This window comes from Pongo abelii, chromosome 11, assembly GCF_028885655.2.
Source record: "Pongo abelii isolate AG06213 chromosome 11, NHGRI_mPonAbe1-v2.0_pri, whole genome shotgun sequence".
Lineage (NCBI taxonomy): Eukaryota > Metazoa > Chordata > Mammalia > Primates > Hominidae > Pongo > Pongo abelii.
The window spans coordinates 137,114,080-137,134,627 of NC_071996.2; the positions used below are offsets into that span (position 1 = coordinate 137,114,080).

General features: G+C 42.8%; 1 protein-coding gene across 1 annotated transcript; it reads left to right on the forward strand.

Moving 5' to 3' along the window:
• The first annotated feature begins 18,871 nt into the window (after positions 1 to 18,871).
• Positions 18,872 to 19,889, forward strand: LOC100447519 (UDP-glucuronosyltransferase 1A9). The gene is given in 2 exon segments (XM_003780301.4): positions 18,872 to 19,088; positions 19,091 to 19,889. Coding segments are annotated over 2 exon segments (927 nt in total). The 5' UTR covers positions 18,872 to 18,916; the 3' UTR covers positions 19,846 to 19,889.
• The last annotated feature ends 659 nt before the right edge of the window (positions 19,890 to 20,548 follow it).

A 20,548-nucleotide genomic window follows, 5' to 3' on the forward strand; every position in this document is an offset into this window, starting at 1 on the left:
ATATTTAAAAAGATTCCTTACTGAAGTGGGATTTGACATTTGTGTTTATTGCATCTAAAATTTCTTTTCTATGTAAAAAATTATTTTGTGCCATCCACATGCTTGCTGGTTAGCAACTTTTATATAATGGCCTCGTTAATATGTATGTGTATACAATTGGTTAATTGTTCATAATTTGCACTGCATTTTTTTTTTTTTTTTTTTTTAGAAACACGGTTTTGCTATGGTGCCCAGGCTAGACTCAAACTCCTGGGCTCAAGTGATCCTCCTATGTAAGCCTTCCAAGCAATTATGACTTTTTTAGTATTTTTGGAAAAATACTTAAAAACACAGTAAGAAATGAAAATTTCCATTTAGCTAATCCTGTAATACCTGCTGCAGTAAAATGCTCTTTGCAGTTTCGTATGCATGTGTTTCCATTTATTGAAATTACTTTATATATAAGCATATATGTAAATGTTTACACTTATTTTATTAAAATCAAATCTATCAGGCTGGACATGTTCTTTACCATGAATTTTTACTTGCCAGTAAATCAGAGACAACTTTACAGATTTGACATGTTCTTTTAATAATTGCATAAAAGTCTTTACTTTGGATTCAACATAGTTGCAAGCTTTCCCAGATGTTTTTCTGCTAAAGATTCGGCTAACTTCTTCAAAACAACAATAATAAGCAGATATTATCTTTCTTTGACCCTGAAGAAAGTATAGAGCAGAATGCCTTTAGCCACCCAAAACAGTGTTAACATGACGTTTGGTCTCGTCCAGTCTGCTTTTTATTTGACTGGATCACTTTCATTTCTTGGTAGCCATTGCTTTGATTGTGCTTTGTCTTCAGGGTCTTACTGGTAAAGCTATGTTTCATCTCCTGTTACAATTCTTTGAAGAGATGCTTCAAGGTCTTGATCCCACTTGTTTATAATTTCCATTGAAGGGTCTGTTCTTGTCTGCAGCTGATCTGGTTGCAACAGTTTTGGCACCCATCAAGTGTAAAATTTGTTCAACTGAAATTTTTGTCAGAATTGTGTAAACTGACCTGATTGAAATTTCTGTTGTGTTGGCTATTGTTTCTGCTGTTAATTGTCAGTCCTCTTCAGTTAGAGTATGAGCAAGATTAATTGTTTCCTTGTGAATTGATGTATGGATGGTCTGCTGGTGTGGGCTTCATCTTCACCATCGTCTTATTCCTTCTTAAAAGGAATTACTCATTTGTAAACTGCTAATTTTTTGGAGCGTTTTCCCCATTAACTTTCTGTAAAGCATCAGTGATTTCACCATTCTTCCCTCATGCCTCAGCATAAATTTTAGGCTATTGCTTCAATTGTAGCAGAATTCATGTTGTTTTGATGGGGACTTCTTTCCAACTGATGTCTTATCCTCAGTGCCTCAAACTAGATCCTACTCAGACATGTTTTAAGAAATTAGTGTAAGTTTGTTTTGGTGCAAAGAAATTTGAAATCCATGCATAAGTTTTTCATAATATGCATTTTCATTAATTGTGTGATGATTCCTCATCTATTACTTTTATAGGGATGGGCCATGCATTTTTGTTCATTGTTCTGACTTCTTACAAGGTTCAGTAGACTTTGTACACAGTTGTGTCTCTCACAGATTGGCAGATGTTTGGTAAAGGATTGACTTTTCAGCCAACTCATAGGAAAGTGAAATAATGTAAAAAACAGGAAGACTACAGTTTTAGGCCTTTCAAGTAAGGCATGGCTTTCAGCTCTTGGCAAGAACAGGCGAGGAGATGCAAATTGTAGAACTCTAAGAGGCTAGGCTTTTCAAAGTGCTCCTCTCCCCTTCACCCTCCTTCAGTTACAGCACCAAGCACTACCGAGGTGTTGCCTGCAGCCTCACTCTCTACCCGGTTGTGGGATCCTGCCACTTCCTGAACCCACACTGAGTTCCTTGTGGCTCACAGGGTCACCCAGAGGGCTGTAGAGATACAGAAAGATATACGTGATTTTATATTGCCTATCATATAAAGCTATATTTATAAAATAGGAAACATATTAACCACTTATCATTTTATATATTTATGGTTTTATGTGTCAAAATATATTGTTTTATGTATGTATTAAAGGATAAGTATGTATAAGAGGTTTTATAGATGTGGAAAATTATATATTTATATGTATCTTTACAAATTTAAAAATAAAGGAAGGAAAATTCTCAAAGAGGAATTCAGATATCAAAGAGTGCCCTTTGACAAAGAGCCTTGGATACAACATACCTACAAAAGTGAACTGTCATTGAAAGACCTATGGACACTGGATTTCTCTTTCCTTATTTAGAAGGGCAGGCTGTGTCTTGGAAAAGCATACGGTTTGTTGTATCTTGCTGGACAACAGGAATCGTAGTCTGAACTGTCTGATGAGAAGGAAGCATCACTTGATGATGGAGTGTGCATCTGTGCCCGTGTATGTGCACGTGTGTTTGTGTGTGTGTATGCACACATGTGTCTGCATGCAGTGTCTCAGATCCTAAATAGGGTTTTTTCCTGAAGGTCTCCAGTAGCAAAAACTCATTGAGTCTATCCGGGGAATTACATCCAATGCTGTAATTAAATACTTTAACGAAGATGGGAGATCATCATTCAAGAGAACATCAAGATAATTTTAATTTAAAAAAAGAAAAAAGGAATCACTCCCAGGGTTTTTTAGTTTTTGGTGAGTTCCAGCAGAACTGATGACTAGGCCCAGTAGGAAGGAATTCAGGATTACTCTGTACCATCCAGGGTGAGTGTAGCTCTGAAGAACTAGGGGTGGGAAGTGACTTCACAGCAAGAAAAGATCTGGACTTCCCCCATTGCTCTAAGATCTGGTTCCATTCCGAGATTCAAATTCAGAGTAAGCTGTTTGTGGGCAAGCCCAAGGCCTCCCACCAAGATTATTCAATTCAACTTCTTTTTTTTTTAATCAAAGTTTTCAAACATATGACAAGGAGAGACTATAGTGTGATGAACACCTATAAATCCATCTTTGTGTTACATAATTTTCAATATTTTATTATACTGATTCATGTATCTGCTCTTTTGTTTCTTTTTTAAAAAAAGCTTCTGGCTATAATTTTTTAATGGAAATGCTATACATATCATTCTATCCCCAAATACTTCACTAAATATGAAAAATAAGGAAAGTTTGTTACATAGCCACAATATCATTATCATTCCTCACAGAATCAATACCTCTTTAATATTGTCTCACTCATACTCCATAATGAAATTTCCCCTAATTTTCTCAAAAATGTCTTTTACATGCAGATCAGTAGAATGTAGTTGAGAATCCAGAAATAAACCCATACATCCTTGGCCAATTGATTTTTACTGTGGTGGCAAGACTGTTGAAATGGGAAAGAATAATCTCTTCAACAGAGGTCGCTGCGACAGCTGCATATCCACATGCAAAAGAATGAAGTTGCACTCTTATATGCAAAAACTAACTTGAAATGGATCAAATAGCTAAATAGAAAAGCTAGAAATGTAAAACTTAGAAGGAAACATTTGGGCAAGTATTAATGACCTGGATTTCTGGGATGTGACACCAAAAGTATCAGAAACACCAACAAAAACAACACAGGCATAGTTGACATCAAAATAAAAAACTTTTCATGCATCAAGGGACACTATCACGAGAGTGAAAAAGACAACTCACAGGGCTTCCCTCACTAAGATGTGCAAACAAACATATACGTGCTTGACATGGAGGCTCCTGGGAGGCGATCACAATCCTCAACGACCTGAAGTCCCAAAATCTTGAATGTTAAGATCCTGAAAGATCAAGGTCTCACAAATATAATTCCAGAAAAAATAACTTTAAAAATTCTTTAAAAGATATCTGTTTACATTTTAAATGGGGATTTATTTGAAAAATATATAAAAACAGGACAGAACACTTCACAGGCCACTTTACACCCTAAAATTTATAATAATAATACATATTTTTGCAAGCGTAAACCCTCAGGTGTACTAATGACTGTCACATAGGTCTTATCAGTTGTGAGCAGATGAATCATATTCACAGAATAATAGGTCAAAAAAAGAAAAGTATAAACATATATCATTGTGGTTGGTAATTGTGTGCACTCAGCTTTACAGCTCTGATCATCTGACATACCTTGAAAAATGAACAGAGACTTTTCATGAGGTCAGTCAAAAACCTCTATGGGTCACCATCACATACACATTTGCTCAAAGTGCCCAAGTCTTGAGAGCCTCACCCTCACACTTAGCTGGGATTACAGGCATCCACCACCACACCTGGCAAATTTTTATAGTTTTAGTAGAATGGGGTTTAGCCATGTTGGCCAGCTTGGTCTTGAACTCCTGACCTCAGGTGATCCGCCCGCCTTGGCCTCACAAAGTACTGTGATTACAGGCATGAGCCACCACAGCCGGCCGAGAAATTTTATCTTTCACAAATGCAGATGTACAAAAGGGACATCTCTTCATTTATTGAGGACGTTACAATGTTTTTACATACATGCCTAATGCTTACACACGGTTAACCCTTTGATAACGCTCTTTCATGGAGTCAAATTTGTGAGCATAAAATGAATTAGAATTCTCTAGAAGTCTCCACACACTTTCTGCCTTTGGTATTGGAAATGATGTGCAGATGAAATACATATAGCATAGCAAATTGCAAAAAGAATGCTGACAATTTAATCTTGTGAAAAAACCTAAAAAGAAGAAAAAGTAAAAGGAAAAAACTCCAAATTAACCTATCCTATGATTGTGATTTTTGGGATTTTAGCTGTTAAAGAGTTTAGATTTTAGGGAGTTAGACCTTTGGGATTTGGATCCTTAGGGAATTGATATTTTGGAATTCAACATTCAGAATTATGGGTTTTGGGATTATGTCTTTCAGGATTATGATCCAAACCCTATAGCATCTTGTTTGTTAGCATAAGCTATACAAATTTTAGATACATCTCTGCACCCCAGCAGAGCATCATGAAACTAAGTAGTTTACAGCAGAGCTTCTCAACCTATCTGTGACTAAGGAATAGCACAAAAAGTTTTCTACAATTCATTACAGATCCATATTTTTCTGTAACATATAACAAAAAATAAAATGCTAGAAAGTGAAATGAAATCAGACTATAAAATGCAAAACTACTGAGGATTGCTTGGCTGACAGTAGCACCAATTGCTACAGGAATTTCTAAGCATTTCCTGCAGGGTCTGCACCCGTGCTGAGATGGGCAGGTAACACAATGAGCTGGAAATCATATCCTGAGCAGCACTGTTTTAGACCCAATCCAATGGTGCTATGTGAGTAGTGTTTAATCAGAAAATAAGGCCGGGTGCAGTGGCTCATGCCTGTGAGCCTGAGGTCAGGAGTTTGAGATCAGCCTGGCCAACATGGTGAAACTCCGTCTCTAATAAAAATACAAAAATTTGCCAGGTGTGGTGGGAGTCGCCTGTAATCCCAGCTACTCAGGAGGCTGAGGCAGGAGAATCACTTGCACCTGGGAGGCGGAGGTTGCAGTGAGCTGAGATCTCACCACTGCACTCCAGCCTGGGTGAGAGAGTCAGACTCTGTCTCAAAAAATAAATAAATAAATAAAAATAAAAATAAAAAATAAACAGAATACTTTCTGTTTTGTTAATGTGCTAAATACATTGTCACAAACACTGAATAATTAGTGATCACCAGGGCAAAGTCTATCATCAGCTACCAGTTTTCCTTACAACCTTGTGTTTTGGGAACCTAGCAACCCTTCTGCCCACTAAAGTGATAACTCATGCAGGTTTGCCCAGAATATTCCCAGTTTACCACTGGAAGTCTCATGTCCCAGGAGACTCCTCATTCCTCAAGGAGCAGGGACAGCGGGTCACTGTCACCGGAGCACTGGAAGCTGGCCACATCATTAGGAGATTCAGAAGGGGCACGACTTAAGGAGGCTCATGCTTCTCTTATCTTCTGCTTTCCGCTGTCATTTCCAATGGGTGACAAGTTCCTTCCACGCAGAAGCCAGGCCAGGAGATAAAGTCATCTTGTCTTAGAAAAACTGTTAGAAAGAAGGGAAACTGTCTAGTGTGTTTCCCCAAAAGAGTTTCACAGACTCTTCTCTTGTAGGGAATATGGGGGTGGATGATCACTGTTCTGGTCTCCCTAAAACAAGGACGCCTCTCTGGCCTCAGGGGGCCTGTCAGGCAAGTCTCTCCTGTCCCTGGAGGTTCACAGAGCCGCATCCCTGCAAGAGCAATGCTGAGTGGGTTTGGCTTTGAGCCCCAGCCATTCTCTTAACAATTCTTTAAGTTAAGTATCAGTTCCCCCATCCCCCCACTCCAGCATTTTTTGCCTCTTGCTATGATCAGTTTTCTCACTTTCACCTTTACACCTCTGTTCACTGAAAAATTACAGAATTATAAGTTTGGAAAAGGAGTCTGTATTTCTTGGAAAAGGTTACAGCCTTCAAGGCAGCCATCTAGCTGGCTGGGAAGCATAGCCTCCGGCAAAGACCAGAGACAGGCCCTTGAAAGGAGAAGAGTAGGGGGAGGAGCTTTATGCTGAACAAATTGGCTAAACATACATATTCACCAGGTTACAGGAGGAGCTAAGAATATTTATGAAGGCCATCCTGACTCATGCGTATTCAACACACATGCATGTTACATATGACCCATGTACACCCTGGGGTGGAGACTCACATTTAAATGGATTACAATTAGGCCCTATACATCAAAAGGTCTCTTCAGAGCACAAAGGCACTCCGATTTACAGTCTCTGTAAATTGGCCAGAACCAGTCTGTAGTCACCAGTCACTGGTCTTCTTACCAGGAGAAAGTTACTGAAATCAGCCTCTTGTCCAACGAAAGCTGTATTTGTGGCTTATGGAACAAGGGATGGGCATCAGTTAGTGTCTGGTCGAGTTGCACTTGTTTAACATTGTTTTTCTCTAGACCTGTGCTTATTTAGCTGCTAGAGAAAAAGAAAAACTGTGGCAGTCGGAACATAGTTTATTCTTTAGGCACCCATGACTCAACTCTTGCCTGGCGTGGCTTGAGGTCTTGTGTGTAGTTTGGTATCTGATGGCCACAAAAAGTCCATTGTGTCCATCTCATCTCTATTTTAACACTAAAGCAGGTCAGTTGTGTTTATATCACAAAAGGGAGGGAGTGTGACAAGGCGTGTCCAGGCTTCTGTTCCATCATGGCTGTGACTCAGTTTTGGTTTCTCTGGGGTCTCGCTGGCCAGGAGGGGTCCGTTCACTTGTTGTGGGAGACTGGCAGCGCTTAGTATTTTCTTTTCAGTTTACACCTTCCTGGTTACCCATTAAGATGTGCAGATAAACACGCACATGCTTCATGTGGCAGCTCCCTTGGTTAAACATTTTTTTTTTCCTTTCCTATGAGACTTCCTGAACAGGTGAGCCCAGGAGAAGCCTCTGCCTGTGGTAGGACCTAACCTTTCTGTGGCTTTCTGGAATCCCTGGTGTCAGAGGTCAAGTGTGGATTACTGCTGCTTCCCCTCACCATCTTCTCCTTTCCTTCAGTCTGTCCTGAGAATGTGATACCCCACAGGATACACTGCCTCTTTGGCCCACTCAAGGGGGCATTTTGGTGATACCCTGTGTCCTGCGGGCCCCCACCAGCTATCACAGTCCCCATCATCTTGCCTTCCCTGGCTCACAGGCTTTATTTTATGCCACGCTTCATCCCTCCTCTGTGCAGCTCCCCTTTTCCTTTTCTCTCCTTCTTCCTTTTCTCTATTTCCTTCCCCATCAATTTCTTTCCCTCTGTCACTTCCTCAGCGTGATCCCTGTTCCACAGGTATAGGATGATATGGTTTGGCTGTTTCCCCACTCAAATCTCATCTTGACTTCTAGCTTCCATAATTCCCACGTGCTGTAGGAGGGACCCAGTGGGAGATAATTGAATCATGGTGGCAGTTTTCCCCATACTGTTCTCATGGTAGTGAATTCGTCTCATGAGATCTGATAATTTTGTAAGGGATTTCCCCTTTCCCTTGGCTCTCATTCTCTCTCCTGCCTGCTGCCACGTAGACATGCCTTTCACCTTCAGCCTTGATTGTGAGGCCTCCCCAGCCATGTGGAACTGTGAGTCCATTAAACCTCTTTTCAAAAAAATAATTTATCCAGTCTCGTGTCTCTTTATCAGCAGTGTGAAAACAGACTAATACAGTAAATTGATACCAGCAGAGTGGGGTGCTGCTGTAAAGATACCTGAAAACTTGGAAGCAACTTTGGAACTGGATAACAGGCAGAGGTTGGAAGAGTTTGGAGGGCTCAGAAGGAAACAGGAAAATGTGGGAAAGTTGGGAACTTTCTAGAGACTTGTTGAATGGCTTTGACCAAAATGCTGATGATATGGACAATGGGATGAGAAACTTGTTGTGAACTGGAGCAAAGGTGACTCTTGTTATGTTTTAGCAAAAAGATTGGCAGCATTTTGCCCCTGCCCCAGAGATTGGTGGGACTTTGAACTTGAGGCAGATGACTTAAGGTATCTGGCAGAAGAAATTTCTTTTTTTTTCTTTTTTTTTTTTTTTAAGATGGAGTGTTGCTGTGTCACCCAGGCTGGAGTGCAGTGGTGCAATCTTGGCTCACTGCAACCTCCACCTCCCAGGTTCAAGCAATTCTCCTGCCTCAGCCTCCTGAATAGTTGGGATTACAGGTGCACGCCACCATGCCCAGCTAATTTTTGTATTTTTAGTAGAGATGGGTTTCACCATGTTGGTCAAGCTGGTCTCAAACTCCTGACCTCGTGATCTGCCTGCCCTGGCCTCCCAAAGTGCTGGGATTATAGGCATGAGCCACTGCGCCCGGCCAACAGAAGAAATTTCTTTTTTTTTTTTTTTTAAGTATTTATTGATCATTCTTGGGTGTTTCTCGGAGAGGGGGATGTGGCAGGGTCATAGGATAATAGTGGAGAGAAGGTCAGGAGATAAACACATGAACAAAGGTCTCTGGCTTTCCTAGGCAGAGGTCCCTGCGGCCTTCTGCAGTGTTTGTGCCCCTGGGTACTTGAGATTAGGGAGTGGTGATGTCTCTTAACAAGCATGCTGCCTCCAAGCATCTGTTTAACAACGCACATCTTGCACCGCCTTTAATCCATTTAACCCTGAATTGACACAGCACATGTTTCAGAGAGCAGGGGGCTGGGGGCAAGGCCATAGATCAACAGCATCCCAAGGCAGAAGAATTTCTCCTCCCAGATGGGGCAGCCGGGCAGAGGCACTCCTCACTTCCCAGACGGGGTGGCCGGGCAGAGGCGCTCCTCACTTCCCAGACGGGGCGGCCGGGCAGGGGCGCTCCTCACTTCACAGACGGGGTGGCAGGGCAGGGGCGCTCCTCACTTCCCAGACGATGGGTGGCCGGGCAGAGGTGCTCACTTCCTAGACGGGGCGGCCGGGCAGAGGCGCTCCTCACTTCCCAGACGAAGGGCGGCCAGGCAGAGGCGCTCCTCACCTCCCAGACGAAGAGCGGCCAGGCAGAGGCGCTCCTCACATCCCAGATGATGGGCGGCCGGGCAGGGGCGCTCCTCACTTCCCAGACGGGGCGGCCAGGCAGAGGCGCTCCTCACCTCCCAGACGGGGGCAGCCGGGCAGAGGCGCTCCTCACCTCCCAGCAGAGGCGCTCCTCACCTCCCAGACGGGGTGGCTGGGCAGAGGCGCTCTTCACTTCCCAGACGGGGCGGCCGGGCAGAGGCGCTCCTCACTTCCTCCCAGATGGGGTGTCGGCCGGGCAGAGGCGCTCCTCACTTCCCAGACGGGGCGGCCGGGCAGAGGCGCTCCTCACTTCCCAGAAGGGGCGGCCGGGCAGAGGCGTTCCTCACTTCTCAGACGGGGCGGCCAGGTAGAGGCGCTCCTCACTTCCCAGATGGGGCAGCTGGGCAGAGGCGCTCCTCACTTCCCAGACGGGGTGGCTGGGTCTAGGCGCTCCTCACATCCCAGACGGGGCGGCCGGGCAGAGACGCTCCTCACATCCCAGACGAGGCGGCCGGGCAGAGGGGCCGGGCAGAGGGGCTCCTCATATCCCAGATGATGGGTGGCCAGGCAGAGACGCTCCTCACTTCCTAGACGGGGTGGCGGCTGGGCAGACGCTGTAATGTTAGCACTTTGGGAGGCCAAGGCAGGCGGCTGGGAGGTGGAGGTTGTAGTGAGCCGAGATCACGCCACTGCACTCCAGCCTGGGCACCATTGAACATTGAGTAAGCGAGACTCCGTCTGCAATCCCAGCAACTCGGGAGGCTGAGGCGAGCAGATCACTCGAGGCCAGGAGCTGGAGACCAGCACTGTCAACACAGCGAAACCCCGTCTCTACCAAAAACACAAAAACCAGTCAGGCGTGGCGGCGCGTGCCTGCAATCCCAGGCACTGGGCAGGCCGAGGCAGGAGAATCACAGGAGCCCAGGGCAGGGAGGATGCAGCGAGCTGAGATCAAGGCAGTACAGTCCAGCCTCGGCAACAGAGGGAGACTGAAGAAAGGGGAGAGGGAGAGGGAGAGGGAGACCGAAGAAAGGGGAGAGGGAGAGGGAGAGGGAGACCGAAGAAAGGGGAGAGGGAGAGGAGGGAGAGGGAGACCGAAGAAAGGGGAGAGGGGAGAGGGGAGAGGGGAGAGGGGAGAGGGGAGAGGGGAGAGGGCCAGAAGAAATTTCTAAGCAGAAAAGTATTCAAGAGGTGACTTGGTGCTGTTAAAGGTGTTCAATTTTAAAAGGGAAACAGACATAAAGGTTCAGAAAGTTTGCAGTCAAGCAGGCTGCAGAAATTTGCATAAGTAATAAGGAACCAAATGTTAATCCCTAATACAATGAGGAAAATGTCTCCAGGGCACATCAGAGGTCTTCATGGCAGCCCCTCCCACCGTAGGCCTAGAAGCTTAGGAGGAAAAAATGGTTTCCTGGGCTGGGCCCAGGACATCCCTGGTGTGTGCAGCCTAGGGACTTAGTGCCCTGTGTCCCAGGCACTGGTACATCTCAGTCCCTGGCTTCAGAGGGTGCAAGTCCCTGGCAGCTTCCACATGGTGTTGAGCCTGTGGGTGCACAGAGGTTTGGTAAACTCTGCCTAGATTTCAGAGGATGTATGGAAACACCTGAATGTCCAGGCAGAAGTTTGCCGCAGGGGCGGTCCCCTCATGGAGAACCTCTGCTAGGGCAGTGCAGAAGTGAAATGTGGAGTTGAAGCCCCAACACAGAGTCCCCACAGGGGCAGTGCTGAGTGGAGCTGTGAGAAGAGGGCCACCATCTTGCAGACTCCAAAATTGGAGATCCAATGACTGCTTGCACCTGGAAAAGCTGCAGACACTTAACACCAGCCTGTGAAAGCAGCCAGGAGGAAGGCTGTACCTTGCAAAGCCACAGGGGTGGAGCTGCCCAAGACCATGGGAACCCACCTCTTGCATCAACATGACCTGGATGTGAGACATGGAGTCAAAGGAGATCATTTTGGAGCTTTAAGGTTTAATGATTGCCCTATTAGATTTCTGACTTGCATGGGGCCTGTGGCCCCTTTGTTTTGGCCAATTTCTCCCATTTGGAATGGGAGGAGTATTTACCCAATGCTTGTACTCTCCTTGTATCCAGGAAATAACTAACTTGCTTTTGAGTTTACAGGCTCATAGGCAAAAGGCACTTGCCTTCTCTGGAATGAGACTTTGAACTGTGGCCTTTTGAGTTAATGCTGAAATGAGTTAAGACTGTTGGGAAGGCATGATTTGTTTTGAAATATGAGGACATGAGATTTGGGAGGAGCCAGAGGTGGAATGATATGGTTTGGCTGTGTCCCCACCCAAATCTCATCTTTAATTTCAGCTCTCTAATTCCCATGTGTTGTGGGAGGGACCCGGTGGGAGGTGATTGAATCAAGGGGATGTTTTTCCCCATACTGTTCTCCTGGTAGTGAATCAGTCTCACGGGATCTGATTTTATAAGGAGTTTCCCCTTTCACTTGGCTCTCATTCTCTCTCTTGCCTGCCACCACATAAGATATGCCTTTTGCCTTCTGCCAGGACTGTGAGGCCTCCCCAGCCACGTGGAGCTGTGAGTATCTAAGCAGCAAAGTATTCAAGAGGTGACTTGGTGCTGTTAAAGGTGTTCAGTTTTAAAAGGGAAACAGACATAAAGGTTCAGAAAGTTTGCAGTCAAGCAGGCTACAGAAATTTGCATAAGTAATAAGGAGCCAAATGTTAATCCCTAATACAATGGGGAAAATGTCTCCAGGGCACATCAGAGGTCTTCATGGCAGCCCCTCCCACCGTAGGCCTAGAAGCTTAGGAGGAAAAAATGATTTCCTGGGCTGGGCCCAAGACACATTACACCTCTTTTAAAAAAATAATTTACCCAGCCTCGAGTATGTCTTTATTAGCAGTGTGAAAACGAACTAATACAGGAGTCATCAAGAAAGGTCAGCTTCTTCATCAACGTTGGAGGCAGTGAGAACAACCCGAGTTCCAGTCCCTTCTGTGAGACCTAGCTTCCCCTCACTGTCCCCACTTTACATCCATCTGCCCTGCCTGAAGACCCACCCTGGGGTCCTTAAGCTACAGCATCAGACACCAAGGCCGTTTGCAGAGATCGTCCAATCAGCTACCACCAAGCATCTGTCCAATCCCTCACCATGGGTATGCACAGCAGCTCTGCTTCTCTCACTGAACCCGGACTGCTATAGGTCGGAAGTAAGGGCTGTGGCACAGTGGCACCTTGTACACTTTTTGACTTGAAATGCAAGAGGCAGAAGGGACAGGAGCAAGAGGAGAGCCCAGACCATGGCCTGTTGCAGTTTTTGTGGGAAAGACAGGCAGGGCAGGAGAAACAGTTTAGGACTGGCTGGTTTGGATAATTTCAGTGGGCTCTGAGCTATCAGGCTGGGCCCTTTGCTCTCTCTAATAATTGGCTATCTTGGAGAGGGACTCCATTCTCAGCCAGAAAGGGATTTTAAGATGTGGAAACATCATAATATACAGAAAATTAACAAATACATACAATACAGGAAGTATGCTCTTTTTTTTCTCATGGATAAATACCTAGCAATAGAATAGCTGTGCTTTATGATAGGTATATGTTTACCTTTTTAAGAAACTGCCAAACAATATTTTCAAGTAGCTGTGCCATCCCACCACCAGGATATGAAAGGACCAGCTCTTCCTGCTCACAAGAACCTGGTGTTTTAGTCTATTTGTGTTACTATGAATGAGTACCTGAGGCTGGGTAATGTATCAAGAAGAGATGTTCAGCGTTCAGTTCTGCAGGCTGTATAAGAAGCATGGAACCAACATCTGCATAAGACAATAGAGTTAGCCTATCCCTTCCTGGCTTAAATCCTGGTGCCCACTTCTCTTCCTTACTAATAAATGTCCTTTGTGGCATTTTTTTTTTCTAGATAGGGCACTTTTGCATGAATTAAAAACCAGTTTGGGCAGATATTCTTTCTCCTCGAAGCTTTTCCTCATGAATTCTGGGAACTCATCTGCTGCATATTGCTTGTTATCTTGACATTTTAAAAGCCAAACCTCTTCCTAAACTAGCAAACCATTCTTTGCTGCCATTAAATTCTCCAGCTTTATATCCTTCACCTTTATTTAGCTTTGTGTTGTTATATAATGACTTTGTTTTTCTCAGGTCATAGTAGAGAATGTAGGTATGCCTTTCTTGTAACAAGCCTGCGCCCACATGAAAGCTGCATTTTTATAATAAAATTTTATTTAGATAAGCATGATACAGAATTACTCTTTGACAACTTATCTATGGATATAATGACTCTAGTTTCAGTCTTTTTCTTCTGAAATATGTGAGCTTTACCCAACAATCTGGTCTGTTTTCCTACCTTAATATTCTACTTTTGCTCTTGGATTTGTTGATAGGGCCCAGAGGACTTCCCATGGGGCTGTAAAGAACTTATTCCTCCGTGTGGACTGTGCACACCGTGGTGCTGTCATTACCGTTACCACCAGGAGACTCCTTAAACGCTTAGGATATATGAGAGTTTTCACTTGGTTAAAAACTCTGCCAGTTTCTCAGTAAGACCTTTCTCACTATTAATCTTTAACCCATGGATGGAATCCTAGATATTTTTATCCATTAACTCTTTGAATATCCTTGTTTCTACCTTGGCAGTGGAGTCTACTGAAATTGAAGAGCTGCATTTTTAATATGAGATAAAAAGGTATTTTGGAAAAAGTGCAAGGTTTGAAGCCTGCTGGCCTCACTGCAGTGATGGCTTAGTGAATTTTTTTTTCTTTTTTTAACAATGGTCCTTATCTGGTTTCATTTTTTTTTTAAATGATGGCCAACCACAGCTGCAGTCCTCAACCTATGGTACATGTCAAGCAATTCAACTTTCATTATAATATCGTGAATTTCTTTGCTTCATGGGAGCACTTGAGGCATCACTAGCGACACTTTGTATGGGTCCCATGGTATTATTTAGGGTTCTGATATGCAGCAAACATGACAAACAATGCATGAGAACTGTGAGATCAGTGTTTACTGTGATACACAATTTACTGGAGGGATGAACTGCACATATGGAGATGATCAGCCTCACGTGGCGTACTGAGTGGATACTTGCAACACTTGAGCTCCATGCAATAGCAACAGGAGGTGGCTATGAAATTATCACAGTAGTACAGTAGGTACAGTTAACTGTGCACTTATGACTTAATGCTGCAACCTTACTTTTTTTACTTTTCTGTTGACTACAAATGGTGTCATATATAGTCTGTGTTTGCGTGTGTAAGTTTTGATAAATTTTAACTATTTAAAATAGATTTGTGTCCATATTATGGTAGTAAATGATAAAATAAACTAGTTACTATATATGTTTTATGCATTCCTGACATACTAAACTTTTTCTTAATTTTTTCACTATTGTAGGCTATGTGGTTTATCTGCAGGTTTTTTCAATTTGTTGCAAATCTCCATAACATTTTCTAATATATTTATTGCAACAAATCTGCCTATAAATGGACCAACACCATTGAAACTCTTGATGTTCATGAATAACTGTTTATAGAAATGAAATTAACTTTTACTTGTTGTATCCTGCAGCAACGCTAAACTTACTAATTTGTTCTTGGAGGTTGTTGTAGAGTTTGTTGGAAATTCCACATAGATGATCACATTGTCTGTGAATGAGATCTTTTTACTTTTTCTTTCAAATCTGGATATTTTAAATTTCTTTTTCTTGTTTGACTGCATTGAATAAAACAATGTTGAATAGAAGTAGTAATTAGCCCCCATCCTTGGCATGTGTCTGATCTGAGGAGTGGAGCATTCAGTCTTTCACCATTAAGAATGATGTTAGCTGTGGGTTTTTCCAAGACGCCCCTCAATAGTTTTGGAAACTTTCCCTCTTTTTCCTTCTTTTGCTGATAAATTTTTTTGTCAGATACGGATTTTGAACTTTGTCAAACACTTTTTCTGTACCTATTGAGATCATTACATGGTTATACGTTTTCAGTTTATTTATATGGTATGTTACTTTGATTTATTTTTAAAGATTATTTATCATTAATTATGTTGAAATACACATAGCGTAACACTTACCATGTTCACCACTTCAGGTGCACAGTTTGATATTGAGTACATTCATATTGCTGTGCAACCAACACCACCATTCATCTGCAGAACTCTCTTCATCTTCCCAAACTGAAGCTTGGGACCCATTAAACAATAATTGCCCATTCCCCTCTCCTCCAAGCCCTTGGTGTAACCACCCAAGGGGTTCTCCTTGCCTGCAACCTAGACAGAGCTGATTTATCAAGATAGGAGAATTGCAATAGAGAAAGAGTAATTCACGTGGAGCTGGCTGTGCGGTAGATTGGAGTTTTATTATTACTCAAATCGATCTCCCTGAGCAATTCAGGGAGCAGAGTTTTTAAGGACAACTTGGTGGGTTGGGAGAAGCCAGTAAGTCAGGAGTGCTGATCGGTCAGAGATGAAATCTTAGGGAGTTGAAGCTGTCTTCTTGCGCTGAGTCAGTTCCTGAGTGGTGGCCACAAGATCAGAGGAGCCAGTTTATCTATGTGGATGCTGTCAGCTGATCCGTCAAGTGCTGGGTCTGCAAAATATCTCAAGCACTGATCTTAGGAGCAGTTTAGGGAGGGTCAGAATCTTGTAGCCTCCAGCTGCATCAATCCTAAACCATAATATCTAATCTTGTGGCTGATGTTAGTCCTACAAATGCAATCTAGTCCCCAGGCAAGAAGGAGGTCTGCTTTGGGAAAAGGCTGTTACTGTCTTTGTTTTATAAAACTTTAAACTAAGTTTCTCCCAAAGGTAGTTCAGCCCAGGAATAACAAGCACAGCTTGGAGGTTAGAAGCAAGATGGAGTCACTTAAGTTAGATTTCTTTCACTGTCTCAGTCATAATTTTGCAAATGTGGTTTCATTGACAACCGCCCTTCCTCTTTTTGATTCTATCAATTTGTCTATTTTGGATACTTCATACAAGTAGAATGATATGGCAGTTGCCATTTTGTGGCTGGCTTACTTTACTTAGCACAAAGTTCTCAAGGTTTATTCAAGGTGTAGCACGTGTCAGAATTTCCTCCCTCTTTAAGGCTGAATTTTACTCCTTTGTTACCACATTTTGCTTATGCACTCATCTGCAGATGGGCACTTGGGTTGAGTTCACCTCTTGGCTGTTGTGAGTTATGCAGCTATGAACATGGTGGTACAACCTTGATTAATTTTCTAAAGTTAAAACCAGCCTTGCATCCCAGGGATAAACCCCATGTGCTTGTAGTTTATGATCTTTTTATGTATTACATACTTAAAATATTATTGAATTTGATTTGCTAAAATATTGTTTTAAATTTTTGTTTCTAAGTTCATGAGGGTCTGTAGTTTTTCTGTCTTATCATGTCTTTATCTGGTTTTGATATTTTGGTAATGCTAGTCTTTTAAAATGAATTAGGAAATTCCATAGGCTTTTGGTTTCTGTACTAGACTGTGAGGATTTGGTATTATTTCTTCCTTTATTGTTTAGTAGAATACATTAGGGAAGTCATCTGAACTTCACTTTTTTGGTGGGAAAGTTTAAATTTCAAATTCAAATTCAATTTAAAAGATATCAGTTACTTCTATTTGGGTTATTTATTTCTTTTAGTGAGAAGATTGGGAGTTTGTGCCTTTAAAGAAATATGTTCATTTCATCTACGTTTTCGACTTTATTGGCATAAACTTGTTCATGATATTCTGTTATCATTTTAATATTTGTAGAATATATGGTGATATCACCTCTCTCATTACTGATATTGATAATTTATTTCTTCTTTCTTTTTTTCTGATCAGTCTGCTAGATAGAGCTTTAACAAGATAATTGATCTTCTCAAAAAGCCAGCTTTGGTTTCTTTAATTTTGTCTGTTGACTTTCTATTTTCTATTTCATTGATTTCTGCTCTGAAGTAAGCCTCCAGGGAAGATAAATTACTCACTGTCATTTTCATTTTTCAAGGGCAGCCATCTGCAAGTGCCTCAGTTACCAAGTTAAAGGGTGACTGAGCAAATGTCTAGTATCAGTTAGCGTGTCCTGGAAGGAGACATTTTGTTGTCCTACAAGAACTATGCCCTGAGATTTGCTGCAGAATCCCTCACTAAATGTTCCTCAGAATGTAACCTGACATGCACTGCTGAGCTCACCCACGAAGGTGTTGAGAAAACATGCAAAATGTAATTCAGCCCAATGCAACAAGTATTCCCATGGATTTCCTCTGTGCAAGGCATAGCATGGGTGCTGTGGAAGGAGGATGAAAACACAAGACACAACCTCAACATCAAGTACTACTCAGGAAACTGGGGCAGACCAATACATATATTCCTGAGGGAGGCACAAAGCCAGTGGAATAAGCCCACAGCAGAGGCCTACAGCTCTGTTCAGAATGCGGAAGCAGAGCAGGCAGAGAGAGGCAGCTCAGCAGAGTACTCGGGAAAGCATAGGGCCAGTGACTCCCCACTGCAGGCAACGTATCTGAAGAAAGCCATTTACAATAGGTGATAATCACATTCTATAAAAATCCCTGGAAGGGTCCATGGAAGCAGGGTTGTCAATCTCATTATAGCATTTCAGAAGCCAGGAATGGAAGATTAAAAGTAGCAATGCCTATGAGTTGCAGAGATGCAGGTGAGTCACAATTTCCTGCCAGGTAGGAGGTCAATGCTAAGGACCTTACTGTCTTTCCTTGGGCCATGAAGTGCCAATTCCTTTCTGGGCAGAGGGCATTTGGTTGTCTCAAGCTAAAATCCACATTTTGCTTTGCATCTGGGCAATATACAAAAGAAAGAGGTTTATTGGACTTACAGTTCCACATGGCTGGGGAGGCCTCACAATCACGGTGGAAGGGAAGAAGGAGCAAGTCACATCTTACATGGACAGTAGCACTCAAAGAGAGCTGTGTAGGGAAACTTCCCTCATAATACCATCAGATCTCATGAGATTTATTTGCTATCAGGAGAACAGCATGGGAAAGACCTGGCCCCATGATTCAATTACCTCCACCAGGTCCCTTTCACAATATGTGGGAATTCAAGGTGAGATTTGGGTGGGGACACAGCCAAACCATATCAGGGACAAATTCCAAAAACATTAGGTTTATTCAAATTTACTTTCCTTTTTACCTTTCTGAGTCATCAAGGTCTAAAAGCACTGCTTAATTTTGTTTCTAAACTCACATTGCAGCACAGGTCATGATCTGCCCTCAAGACAAAGACCATAAGCTACTCTTCCCTGGAAAATGTACAAGTTGGTATCTCAGCAAATGCTACTCATGTGTTCTTATCCTTATGAGTAAATCATTGGCAGTAAGTGTGATTTTTTTTTTCTTTGGGTCAACAGGAAAATACAGGGCCTTTTTTTGGGGGCAGGTTTTGCCTGTACTTCTCCTGCCTACAATATTACAGGAGCTTAGAATTCCAGCTGCTGGCTCACTCTCAGCTGAAGTTCTCTGATGGCTCCTGCTGGGTGGAACGGCCCCCTTCCCCTATGTGTGTATCTGCTGCTGACCTGTGGCTTTGCCCAGGCAGTGAAGCTGCTGGTAGTGCCCATGGATGGGAGCCACTGGTTCACCATGCGGTCGGTGGTGGAGAAACTCATCCTCAGGGGGCATGAGGTGGTTGTAGTCATGCCAGAGGTGAGTTGGCAACTGGGAAGATCACTGAATTGCACAGTGAAGACTTACTCAACCTCATACACTCTGGAGGATCTGGACTGAAGTTCATGGTTTTCGCTGATTCTCACCGGAAAGCACAAGTACAAAGTCTATATCCTCTAGTGACATGTTCATCCAGTGGTATTTTGGACTTATTTTATTCAAATTGTAGAAGTTTGTTTAAGGACAAAAAATTAGTAGGATACTCAAAGGAGAGTTCTTTTGATGCAGTATTTCTGGATCCTTTTAATGCCTGTGGCTTTATTGTTGCCAAATATTTCTGCCTCCCCTCTGTGGTCTTCGCCAGGGGAATATTTTGCCACTATCTTGAAGAAGGTGCACAGTACCCTGCTCCTCTTTCCTATGTCCCCAGAGGTCTCTTAGGGTTCTCAGATGCCATGACTTTCAAGGAGAGAGTGCGGAACCACATCATGCACTTTAAGGAACATTTATTTTGCCACCGTTTTTTCAAAAATGCCCTAGAAATAGTCTCTGATATTCTTCAAACACCTGTCACCATATATGATCTTTACAGCCACACATCAATTTGGTTATTGTGAACTGAGTTTGTTTTGGACTATCCCAAACCTGTGATGCCCAACATAGTCTTCATCAGTGGTACCAGCTGCCATCAGGGAAAGCCATTGCCTAAGGTAAGTCATCTCTCCTTTAGCGTAGTAAGAATAATCTGGCTTTGGATCATAAAAAAAGATTTTGCATTATGTTAGGCCATTCTTGAACTGCTATAGAAAATACCTGAGACTGGATAATTTTAAGAAACTGGATAAATTTAAAGAGACTGGATAAATTAAATAAAAGGGGTTCAATTGGCTTATGATTCTGCAGGCTGTACAAGCATGGTGCCAGTATGTGCTTGTACAGCCTGCAGAACCATGAGCCAAGTAAACCTTCTGGGGGAGAGCTCAGGGAGCTTTTACTTGTGGTAGAAGGCACAGTAGAAGCAGACATGTCACATAGCAAAAGCAAGAGCAAGAGAGAGTGAGAAGATTTGCCACATACTTAAACAACCAAATCTTGTGAGTACTCACTATTACAAGGGCAGCATCAACTCATGAGAGATCTGCCCTCATGACCCAAACACCTCCCACAGGCCGCACCTCCAACACTGGGAATTACATTTCAACGTGAGATTTGGACAGGACAAATATCCAAACTGTATCATTTCTCCCCTGCCTATTCCCCCAAATCTTATGTTCTTCTCATATTGCAAAATACAATAATGCCTTTCCAATAGTCCCCCAAAATCTAACTCATTACATCATTTGCTCAAAATTCCAAAGTCCAAAGTCTCATCAGAGACAAGGCAAGTCTCTTCCACCTATCAGCCTGTAACAAAAAACAGTTATTTACTTCCAAGTTACAATGGGGGTACAGGCATTGGGTACTGCCATTCCAAAAGGGATAAATCAG